The sequence below is a fragment of the Oncorhynchus tshawytscha genome, unplaced genomic scaffold (genome assembly GCF_018296145.1).
Source record: "Oncorhynchus tshawytscha isolate Ot180627B unplaced genomic scaffold, Otsh_v2.0 Un_contig_14086_pilon_pilon, whole genome shotgun sequence".
Lineage (NCBI taxonomy): Eukaryota > Metazoa > Chordata > Actinopteri > Salmoniformes > Salmonidae > Oncorhynchus > Oncorhynchus tshawytscha.
This window is the reverse complement of record NW_024608596.1, coordinates 5343-17360: the sequence shown is the minus strand read 5'-3', so window position 1 is coordinate 17360 and position 12018 is coordinate 5343. Positions and strand designations below refer to the sequence as shown.

The following is a 12018-nucleotide window of genomic DNA, read 5'->3' as shown; positions in this document are numbered from 1 at the left end:
TTAAGAGGTTAATCACCCTGTCATCTCAGATTTTCAAAATATGCTTTACAGCCAACGCTAGACAAGCATCCGTGTAAGTTTATCATAGCCTAGCATAGCATTATGCCTTGCTAACAGCAGGCAAACTTGTCACGGAAATCAGAAAAGCAATCAAATTAAATCGTTTACCTTTGATGAACTTCGGATGTTTTCACTCACGAGACTCCCAGGTAGACAGCCAAAGTTCATTTTTTCCCAAAATATTATTTTTGTTGGCGAAATAGCTCCGTTTGTTCTTCACGCTTGTCTGAGAAATCGTCCGGAAATTGCGGTCACAACTCCGAAAAATATTCCAAATTAGCTCCATAATATTGACAAAAACATGGCAAACTTGTTTAGACTCAATCCTCAAGGTGTTTTTCTAATATCTATTTGATAATATATCCGTCGGGACAATTCCTTTTTCTCTAGGACCAATTGGAGTAATGGCTACCTCTGCACTTTATGCGAGAATCTCTCTCGGAGTCACCATGTGACCACTTACGCAATGTGCCCCCATACGGCTATTCTTCAACAGAAATACGTAAAACTACGTCACAATGCTGTAGACACCTTGGGGAATACGTAGAAAGCTTAAGCTCGTTGATGGTACATTCAAAGCCATATAGGGAGTCATTAGAACGCAGCGCTTCCAAAACCTGGGGCACTTCCGGATTGGATTTTTCTCAGGCTTTTGCCTGCAACATCAGTTCTGTTATACTCCCAGACAATATCTTTACAGTGTTTTCTATCCAAAGATGTCAATTATATGCATATTCTAGCATCTTTCCCCGACAAAATATCCCGTTTAAAACGGGGACGTTTTTTTCCCAAAAATGAAAATACTGCCCCCTAACACCAAGAGGTTTTAAGGTAATCAGAAATATTTAGAACTAACTTATTCCTTGACACCCATTCTGAAACTAACTGCAGCTCTATGTTAAGTGTTGCAGTCATTTCAGTCGCTGTAGTAGCTGACGTGTACGGTGTTGAGTCATCCGCATACATAGACTCACTGGCTTTACTCAAATGTCATTGGCATGTTGTTGGTAAAGATTGAAAAAAGTAGGTGCCAAACAGCTGCCCTGGGGAATTCCTGATTCAAACTTGATTTTGTAGCTCTGGGGTGGCAGGTAGCCTAGTGGTTAGAGCGGTAGGCCAGTAACCGAAAGATTGCTGGATCGAATCCCCGAGTTGACAAGGTAAAAAACTCTGTCGTTCTGCCCCTGAACAAGGCAGTCGTAGGCCGTCATTGAAAAAAATAATTTGTTCTTAACTGACTTGCCTAGTTAAATAAAGGTTACATTTTAAAAGAAAAACTCTTTATCCACAATATAGCAGGGGGTGTAAAGCCATACGTTTTTGTCAGCAGCAGACTATGATCGATAATGCCAAAAGCTGCACTGAAGTCTAACAAAACAGCCCCAACAATATTTTTATCATGAATTTCTCTCAGCCAATCAGTCATTTGCAAGTGCTGTGCTTGCTGAATGAACTTCCCTATAAGCTAAAAGTCTATATTTGTTTACTGTAAAATAGCATTGTATCTGGTCAAATAGATTTTATTTGCGCAAAATTTCATTGAAGATGCTCCAAAGATTTTTACAATCATTCTTCATGTATTTTATCTTTGTTTCATTGTGTACTTTCGTCTTTTTATTCAGTTTAGTCAAATGATGTCTCAATTTGCAATAAGTTTGCCAATCAGTTATTCAGCCAGACCTATATGCCATCTCTTTTGCCTCCCTCTTCATCATACCATTTTTAAAATTCCTCATCAATTCACGTGGATTTAACCGTTTTTACAGTCATTTTCTTAATGGGTGCATGCTTATTAGTAACTGGTATAAGCAGTTTCAAATGTGTCACGGGCAGTGTCTGGTTGCTCATCATTACACACCACGGACCAACAAATATTATTTACAGTGCCTTGCGAAAGTATTCGGCCCCCTTGAACTTTGCGACCTTTTGCCACATTTCAGGCTTCAAACATAAAGATATAAAACTGTATTTTTTTGTGAAGAATCAACAACAAGTGGGACACAATCATGAAGTGGAACGACATTTATTGGATATTTTAAACTTTTTTAACAAATCAAAAACTGAAAAATTGGGCGTGCAAAATTATTCAGCCCCTTTACTTTCAGTGCAGCAAACTCTCTCCAGAAGTTCAGTGAGGATCTCTGAATGATCCAATGTTGACCTAAATGACTAATGATGATAAATACAATCCACCTGTGTGTAATCAAGTCTCCGTATAAATGCACCTGCACTGTGATAGTCTCAAAGGTCCGTTAAAAGCGCAGAGAGCATCATGAAGAACAAGGAATACACCAGGCAGGTCCGAGATACTGTTGTGAAGAAGTTTAAAGCCGGATTTGGATACAAAAAGATTTCCCAAGCTTTAAACATCCCAAGGAGCACTGTGTCAAGCGATAATATTGAAATGGAAGGATATCAGACCACTGCAAATCTACCAAGACCTGGCCGTCCCTCTAAACTTTCAGCTCATACAAGGAGAAGACTGATCAGAGATGCAGCCAAGAGGCCCATGATCACTCTGGATGAACTGCAGAGATCTACAGCTGAGGTGGGAGACTCTGTCCATAGGACAACAATCAGTCGTATATTGCACAAATCTGGCCTTTATGGAAGAGTGGCAAGAAGAAAGCCATTTCTTAAAGATATCCATAAAAAGTGTTGTTTAAAGTTTGCCACAAGCCACCTGGGAGACACACCAAACGTGGAAGAAGGTGCTCTGGTCAGATGAAGCCAAAATTGAACTTTTTGGCAACAATGCAAATGTTATGTTTGGCGTAAAAGCAACACAGCTCATCACCCTCTGTTATACACCATCCCCACTGTCAAACATGGTGGTGGCAGCATCATGGTTTGGGCCTGCTTTTCTTCAGCAGGGACAGGGAAGATGGTTCAAATTGATGGGAAGATGGATGGAGCCAAATACAGGACCATTCTGGAAGAAAACCTGATTTCTGCAAAAGACCTGAGACTGGGATGGAGATTTGTCTTCCAACAAGACAATGATCCAAAACATAAAGCAAAATCTACAATGGAGTGGTTAAAAAATAAACATATCCAGGTGTTAGAATGGCCAAGTCAAAGTCCAGACCTGAATCAATCGAGAATCTGTGGAAAGAACTGAAAACTGCTGTTCACAAATGCTCTCCATCCAACCTCACTGATCTCGAGCTGTTTTGCAAGGAGGAATGGGAAAAATTTCAGTCTCTCGATGTGCAAACTGATAGAGACATACCCCAATTGCGACTTACAGCTGTAATCGCAGCAAAAGGTGGCGCTACAAAGTATTAACTTAAGGGGGCTGAATAATTTTGCACGCCCAATTTTTCAGTTTTTGATTTGTTAAAAAAGTTTGAAATATCCAATAAATGTCGTTCCACTTCATGATTGTGTCCCACTTGTTGTTGATTCTTCACAAAAAAATACAGTTTTATATCTTTATGTTTGAAGCCTGAAATGTGGCAAAAGGTCGCAAAGTTCAAGGGGGCCGAATACTTTCGCAAGGCACTGTACATCAACAACATAGGAATCACTACAAAAAAATGTATGACCTCTTGTACACAATATTAGTCCCAGCCTTTGGAACGGTGGTTTTCCTAGACATGGCTACTATATTGTGATCACTACATCTGGTGGATCTGGATACTGCTTTAAAACCCATTTCTGCAGCATTACTAAAGATATGATCAAACCATGTTGATGATTTCATTCCTCTACTGTTTGTCACTACCCTGGTAAGTTGATTGATAACCTGAACAAGGTTGCCGGCACTGGTTACAGTTTGAAGCTTTTGCTTGAGTAGGCAGCCTGATCACAGCTTTCCTCCAGTATTAGTTAATTAATTACCAAAGTCTTGAGTTTAGTTTGCCTGTTCTACAGTCTTGTAAAGATAGGGGCTTTGACTGGGACAGGCAATGTAACATCCATAATGTTTTAAGGAAAAGTTTTTGAAAAACAAGCATCTTACATCGGATCATTGAAACTTTCTCTCCAAAGCTAACTTTCATCAAGGTTTTATATGGTCAATTGGTTTCTCTCTTTTCATTGGCAGAATCCTTTTTCAGTGTTATGATATTCATAACATCCATATACACCAGTCTATCTTCCTGTCAACTAACAGAACTCTGCTGGTTGTCCTGGTAACAGATACCGGTGGGCAGATCTATTGTATTTGTTCAAACTAAACTACAGCACTTACTTTGATGTGTCAAATCTGATCCTTTCTTCTCTTCTCCTCCTCTCACAGTTCCACTCAGCCCCGTTGTTTTCCTGCAGTCCACCAGCAGCACAGACAACCTCTTCATACCCAGCAGTAAGGTGCTACCGGGAGAGGCACGATACAGGGACTCCGGGAGGGAGGAAGGGCTAGTGTTGTCCTGGTAACCATAAAGAGGGGACACAGACGCACATCATTATGGATGCTGATGTCACTGTTGTCATAAAGTGCTTTACAGAAACCCAGCCCCCAAGCAAGAGAAAGCTGTTTGCTAGTCCAGACCAAGCTGTAAGACCAGACCAAGCTGTTTGCTTGTCCAGACCAAGCTGTATGCTAGACCAGACCAAGCTGTTGCTGACCAGACCAAGCTGTATGTAGACCAGACCAAGCTGTACCATCTGGTGTTCTGATCTGGAGAGACTCTTCTCTGCCTCGTCAGCATCAGGATGTTGTTGAAGCTCCCCAGAGGATCCACCATAGTCATGTCTCTCTCCTGTGTTAATGAGAACATCAAAATGAGTAGTAAACTTATAACCGTCTAATAAAATCATAGGGTCTTACAAGAGGCATGAATATGTCCCTTTGATATTTTAAGTAGAGATTATGCTTCAATATTGAATTTTAAAAGCCTGTTATACTAGATGAGGGGAACTTTAATGTAGACCACATGGAGAATTCAATACATCGAATTGAAAAGTCCCTAAAATATATGAACCAATGGCAGATTGACCCTTTAACAATTCCTACAGTACTGAACAACATATTCAAGTGTAGAACTTCAGTAGAATGCCACTTTAAAACCACACATTAGTTCAACAACGGCATAGTTTGTGTCCCTGTTGAAGACAGTACTCACTGGTGTTAATCTGATATTCTGTCTCCTCTTTCACTCCAAAAACGTCTTCCTTCTTCACCTTTATTGAGATAGCATCCTCTTCCTCTCTAAACGGTTCTTTCTCTTCTTTCACTATAACAGCCTCCTCTTCCTCCTTTTTCATTCTGAAATGTTCTTTCACTATAACAGCATCTTCTTCCTTCACTATAACAGTCTCCTCTTCCTCCTTTTTCATTCTGAAATGTTCTTTCACTATAACAGCATCTTCTTCCTTCACTATAACAGTTTCATCTTCCTCCTTTTTCATTCTAAAAGGTTCTTTCTCTTCTTTCACTGTAACCTCATCCTCTTCTTCAATGTTCAGCGCCAGAACTTCTTTCTCCAAACAGCAGACCTCCTCTTCTATAGCAGGGGATGAGTACTTTAATGAACTCATGGTCAGGGATGTTAGCTAGCTAGTTAGCTAGCATTAGCGACTAGCCTAGTGCTAGGCTCAGCATCAATCTTTAACAAGTTTGCAAATTAGGTTACAGTTAACCAGTTAATACGTCAACAGAACTGTGTTTAAAACACTGAGATTAGATAATGTACATTAAGATGGTCTAAAGCGTCAATCTTTCACTTTTATGTTGGCTAGCAAGCTACCGAGGTGGTTGAAAGAGTTGGCGCCTTGTTGTTCCTGAAGAAGCGTCCGTCCAGTCCATTATACGTCACGCAAGAAGCATCACCTGAAAGACGCTCATCGCCATCTGCTGACTGGAGTGGGTAACGCAGTTTGGAAACAATAGTTACTACACTTTTTGTATTGGAAAGAACGTCATAATAATTTAACAATAAGCTGATATATTTTCTCTTACGTCTTACAACTACTACTTTCCGGTACACAGACGTAGAAGCTAATATGAATATGTAGATGATGAATAAATACTTATATGAATAGGTAGTGTGTTAATACACATTTTCTCTGTTAATTTTTCACATTCGTTTTTTATCTACATGTGACCATACTATTCCCTTAAAGCCACGCTCTATAAGATACAAATCATCCTGTAAACAACAGAGCAAATGCATCACATGCAAATAGCACTTGAATATCTGTAGTGCTATACACTGGGTATACAAAACATTAAGAACACCTGCTCCTTCCATGACATAGACTGACCAGGTGAATCCAGGTGAAAGCTATGATCCCTTACTGATGTCACTAGTTAAATCCACTTCAATCCGTGTAGATGAAGGGGAGGAGGCCAGTTAAATAAGGATTGTTAAGTGAAATGAGACATGGATTGTGTCTGAGTACCATTCAGAGGGTGAATTGGGAAGACTAAATATTTAAGTGCCTTTGAACGGGGTATGGTAGTAGGTTCCAGGCGCACCGATTTGTGATTTGTTTTTCCAACTCAACAGTTTCCCATGTGTACCAAGAATGGTCCACCACCGTAACAGTGGAGGTCAGTGCCGTTAAGATGAGGGAGGACCATTTTGTTTTTCATGGGCATGGCCTTATTTCTACTACAGCATGTTGGATGACTGTCATTCATATTCCATTCACCCTGTTCAATGTAACAGTGATAGGTTTGGACTACTACATGATACTAACATTTTCCCTATACCCATCATGAGGTAGCTACAACCTAGTCTATGAATGAAAGTTTACAACGTAGGTGCACACAGGTTGAGAGAAAAATTTAAGGTGACAGACAGTGACACATTCAATACCACTCTCGCCTACTGATCTAGAATGTAATCATTAGTCCAGCAGTTGCAAACGAGAGTTTTTTAAAAACAAATTCAGGTATGTTTATCCCCGTTTTGTTCCGTTTAAGAAATGTTTTTCAACAGAATCGTCGGAATGAATACACCCCTGATCATGTGTAAACACAGTTCACTTTCATTACAGCCACGTTGTATTCCTTCTCTCCTCCTCTCACCTTTTCCCTTCGCTTCTGGACTTCAATGCACAACACATCAGCTGTATGTGACCAGGTGAAAAAAACTTTTCCAAAACCTCGTAGGTTTGTATTGAAGTCAAATTACTCAGAGGAGAAACGGAAACTCGCTGTTCTCCAGGCTACACCATGGTGCTACCCTACAGAATGCTGCTGAGGCTACTGTAGACCTTCATGTTTTCATCAATTATTTGGTGACGTGATTATTTTTAGTATAGTTTATAGCCTCCCCTTCCTCCTCTGAGGAGCCTCCCCTTCCTCCTCTGAGGAGCCTCCCCTTCCTCCTCTCAGGAGCCTCCCCTTCCTCCTCTCAGGAGCCTCCCCTTCCTCCTCTGAGGAGCCTCCACTGCACCCAAAGGAAGCATTGGAGTCAACATGGGCCAGCATCCCTGTGGAAAGCTTTCGACACCTTGTAGAGTCCATGCCCCGATGAATTGAGGCTATTCTGAGGGAGAAAGGGGAGGGTCCAACTCCATATTAGGAAGGTGTTCGAAATGTTTGGTATAATCAGTGGATATATCTGCCATTTAGCAGACACTTTTATCCAAAGGGATTTGCAGTCATGTTTGCAAACACTTAACATATGGATGGTCCCAGGAATCAAACCCACTACCCTGGTTTAACAAGCACTATACTCCACCAACTGAGCTACAGGACCACAAGGAATGATCAAGGAATGACGCAGATAAACACACACAGCCTGAGTTTCAAAAATATAATTGAATCAAAGACCGTAACATTTGAAACTGACATACTCCATATTAGATGTAGTCCGATTCATCTGAATGGCCGATTAATTAGGGCCGATCTCAGGTTTGGTATTTTTGGGCGGCGATTTTGCAGATTTTTTTTTACACCTTTATTGAATCTTTATTTAACTCGGCAAGTCAGTTAAGAACGCATTCTTATTTTCAATGACGGCCTTGGAACGGTGGGTTAACTGCCTTGTCCAGGGGCAGAACGCTAGATTTTCACCTTGTCAGCTCGGGGGATCCTGCCTTGCAACCTTACAGTTAACTTGTCCAACGCTCTAACCACCTGCCTCTCATTGCACTCCACGAGGAGCCTGCCTGTTACGCGAATGCAGTAGAAGCAAAGTTAACACCATCCAGTCCCAGCCTTCAGCTCCATTCAACCCCTCCTATCTGTCTCTAAACACCATCCAGTCCCACTCTTCAGCTCCATTCAACCCCTCCCATCTCTTAACACCATCCAGTCCCTTCAGCTCCATTCAACCCCTCCCATCTGTCTCTATCCAGTCCCTTCAGCTCCATTCAACCCCTCCCATCTGTCTCTAAACACCATCCCTTCAGCTCCATTCAACCCCTCCCATCTCTTAACACCTCCCACTCTTCAGCTCATTCAACCCCTCCCATCTCTTAACACCATCCAGTCCCTTCCATTCAACCCCTCCCATCTCTTAACACCATCCAGTCCCTTCAGCTCCATTCAACCCCTCCCATCTGTCTCTTAACACCATCCAGTCCCTTCAGCTCCATTCAACCCCTCCCGTCTGTCTCTTAACATCCATATGGGATTTATATTTGCCATTTATATTTTAACTGTGCTGTGATGCTTCACAAAAGTACTAAACTTTTCGATTCTCATAGTTTCTACAGATTGTAAATTAAAGATAAACATTTTTGTTAAAATAATTCTAATATTATTGATTGATTGAATAGGACTTTTCAAATCACCCAGTATTGCCATCTGCAGCGTTAGTTCTAGGTAAATGTTGCAATTCTTCAGCGATTCCTGGACCTGTGACCAACAACGAGCTACATATGGACAGTACCAAAATAAATTATCTAATGACTGCCTCCTCGCAGCAAAATCTGCAGAGCTGGGAAGATTGTATCCCCATATATAACATTATATTGGTTGCAAGAATTTTGTATAATAATTGAAGCTTTGAATCCGGCGTCATTTTGCGTGTCAATTCATAAACCATGTGCCATGGAATCAGTACAATGAAAATCTCTTGCCAACTATTTTGACATTTATTTGGCACAGCTGTCAGTTGTTTGGTCCTTAAATGGAACTGGTAAACATTTCTATTTATCACAATTTGGTCCTTAATGCAGGGCCTTGTTCCTGTTCTACAGTCTTGTAAAGATAGGGGGGTTGACTGGGACAGGCAATGTAACATCCATCATGTTTTATGGAAAAGGTTTTTGTAAAACATGCACCTTACATCAGATCATCTTGAAACTTTCTCTCTAAAGCTAACTTTCATCAAGGTTTTATATGGTCTATTGGTTTCTCTCTAAAGCTAACTTTCATCAAGGTTTTATATGGTCTATTGGTTTCTCTCTAAAGCTAACATTCATCAAGGTTTTACATCAAGGTTTTACATGTCAACTAACAGAACTGTCTACTGTGGTGGAAATATACCAGTCTATCTTCCTGTCAACAAACAGAACTCTGCTGGTTGTCCTGGTAACAGATACCAGTCTATCTTCCTGTCAACAAACAGAACTCTGCTGGTTGTCCTGGTAACAGATTCCAGTGGGCAGATCTATTTAATTTGTTCAAACTAAATTACAGCACTTACTTTGATGAGTCAAATCTGATCCTTTCTTCTCTTTTCCTCCTCTCACAGTTCCACTCAGCCCCATTGTTTTCCTGCAGTCCACCAGCAGCACAGACAACCTCTTCATACCCAGCAGTAAGGTGCTACCGGGAGAGGCACGACACGGGGACTCCGGGAGGGAGGAAGGGCTAGCGTTGTCCTAGTAACCACAAAGAGGGACACAGACACATATCATTATGGATGCTGATGTCACTGTTGTCATAAACTGCTTTACAGAAACCCAGCCCAGACCCAGATAGAGCAAGCTGTATGCTAGACCAGACCAAGCTGTATGCTAGACCAGACCAAGCTGTACCATCTGGTGTTCTGATCTGGAGAGACTCTTCTCTGCCTCGTCAGCAGGATCAGGATGTTGTTGAGGTTCCCCAGAGGATCCAGGATCGTCATGTCTCTCTCCTGTGTGAATGACAACATCAAACAGACAGTCAACCTATGATCTTCTATTGCGATCATAGGGTCTTACCAGAGCCATTAATATGTCTAAAAAGGGCCTAAATTTATGCCTTTAAAAAAAATACTGTTTGTGATGCAAATGTAAAAGGGTCGTTCCATGAAATGGGTGGCTTTTACATCCCTTTGATATTTTATGTAGAAATGATGCAGCAGAATTGGATTGTAGAATCCTGTTATACAAGATGAAGTGAGCTTTAATATAGACCACATGGAGAATAAAATACATCTCATTTAAAAAATATATATGTACCAATGGCAGTACTGAACAACATATTCAAGTGTAGAACTTCAGTAGAATGCCCCATTTAAAACCACATTAGTTCAACAATTGCATCGTTTGTGCCCCTGTTTTTAAGACAGTACTCACTGATGGTAATCGGATATTCTGACTCCTCCTTTTTCACTCCTAAAACATCTTCCTCCTCTTTTATTGAGATAGCCTCCTCTTCCTCTTTTACTCCAAAAGGTTCTTCCTCTTCTTTCACTACATTCTCCTCCTTCAATGTTACGGCATCTTCCTCATTTTTGATTCTGAAAGGTTCTTCCTCTTCTTTCACTATATTCTCCTTCTTCAATGTTACGGGATCTTCATCCTTTTTGATTCTGAAAGCTTCTACCTCCTCATTTTCCACTCTGACAACCTCTTTCCCATCTTCCTCTTTCCCTGTAATATCATCCTCTTGTTTCAATGTGATAGCCTCCTCTTCCATTCTGAAAGCTTCTTCCTCTCCTTTCACCAGATCTTTCTCCGTCTAGTTTCGTGACCTCATGCTCCGGGCGATTAGCCTTGTGCAGTATCAAGTTAACACATTCGCTAATTTAAGAAGCAAACTACGTTTAAATTAACAAGTGGATGCGTAAACAGAATTGTGTTCTAAACACTAAGATTGATATACACAAGATTAGTCTAAAGAGCTTAAATGCTCCGGATCTATGTTCGCTAGCAAACCACCGCATTGGTTGAAACGGAAGCCTTTTGTCTCCGTTGAAGAAGCCTCGTGTTCCGTCCACTAGATTATACGTCACGCAAGAAGCATCACCTGAAAAACTCACATCGCCATCTGCTGACTGGAGTGAGCAACACAGAACGGAACAAAAATAATGCAATGTCAAAAGAAGTCATTTAAAAACAACCAGATGTTATTTTCTCTTACTTCTTACAGCCAATACTTTCCTCCAGGGCTGACCTGCCCATTAGGCAGGATTAGGTGACAGATTGACGAGGGTGGCATATTCCGACCTAAATGGACCGAGGCTCATCACTAACAACACCTCACATAATTCTGCCCAAAAACAATTTAAAAACCTTCTCACTCAGCGGCATGTGGGCTATTTAGGTGAGTGGTGGTGTTACCACATGAAGCAGTGCCCACTTTGCAAAAGGCAACATGGACAGATAGGACTCTACCTGTGTAGAGCACATGCCCCTTTGCCCTTCCAGTCTCTAAAGTGCCCTGGTATAATTTTTATTCATTTTTTGTTATACTTATTCTGAACTCTCTGCCTCAAAATTGTCGTTAAATTTGCCTATGTGATTTGTATTTCCCTTCAACTTTTTGAAGATTAAACAGCCAGGAAATGCCCCTGTCTGAGTGCAGTCTACCACTATGTGTAGCTGTTAGCGATGATGCTAATGACAACCATCTTCTGGTTGATGAAAAAGCTTTCCCACAAACCTTGTCAATTAAATGTTAACAACAAAGTAGTCTATGCCTACCTGGCAGAATATATCATGAATATTAGCATCAATCCAGTTGTGATTTGTTCAGCAGACTCTGCAATCACATGTGTGCTACAGAGACACCACTTACCAAGCAAGGCTCTTGCTGTTGCCACTTGAATTAAAGGGTATCTACACACAAAAATGAACATTTCTTAGATTTTTCTCAGACTTCAAAAGTGGTCTCCTGATGTG

At 41.0% G+C, this 12018-nt stretch overlaps 1 protein-coding gene across 1 annotated transcript in view; it reads right to left on the bottom strand.

The window, feature by feature from the left end:
* LOC121843654 (zinc finger and SCAN domain-containing protein 21-like) overlaps nucleotides 1–11225 on the bottom strand; it is a 31878-nt gene extending 20653 nt beyond the window's left edge. The window contains exons 1-5 of the mRNA XM_042313415.1: nucleotides 10471–11225; nucleotides 9946–10046; nucleotides 9612–9789; nucleotides 4669–4766; nucleotides 4256–4433 (exon numbers count right to left, since the gene is read on the bottom strand). Coding sequence (XP_042169349.1) covers nucleotides 4256–4433; nucleotides 4669–4766; nucleotides 9612–9789; nucleotides 9946–10046; nucleotides 10471–10813 — 898 coding nt within the window. The 5' untranslated portion in view covers nucleotides 10814–11225. The remainder of the gene's footprint in view (nucleotides 1–4255; nucleotides 4434–4668; nucleotides 4767–9611; nucleotides 9790–9945; nucleotides 10047–10470) is intronic.
* Between the last annotated feature and the right edge of the window lie 793 nt (nucleotides 11226–12018).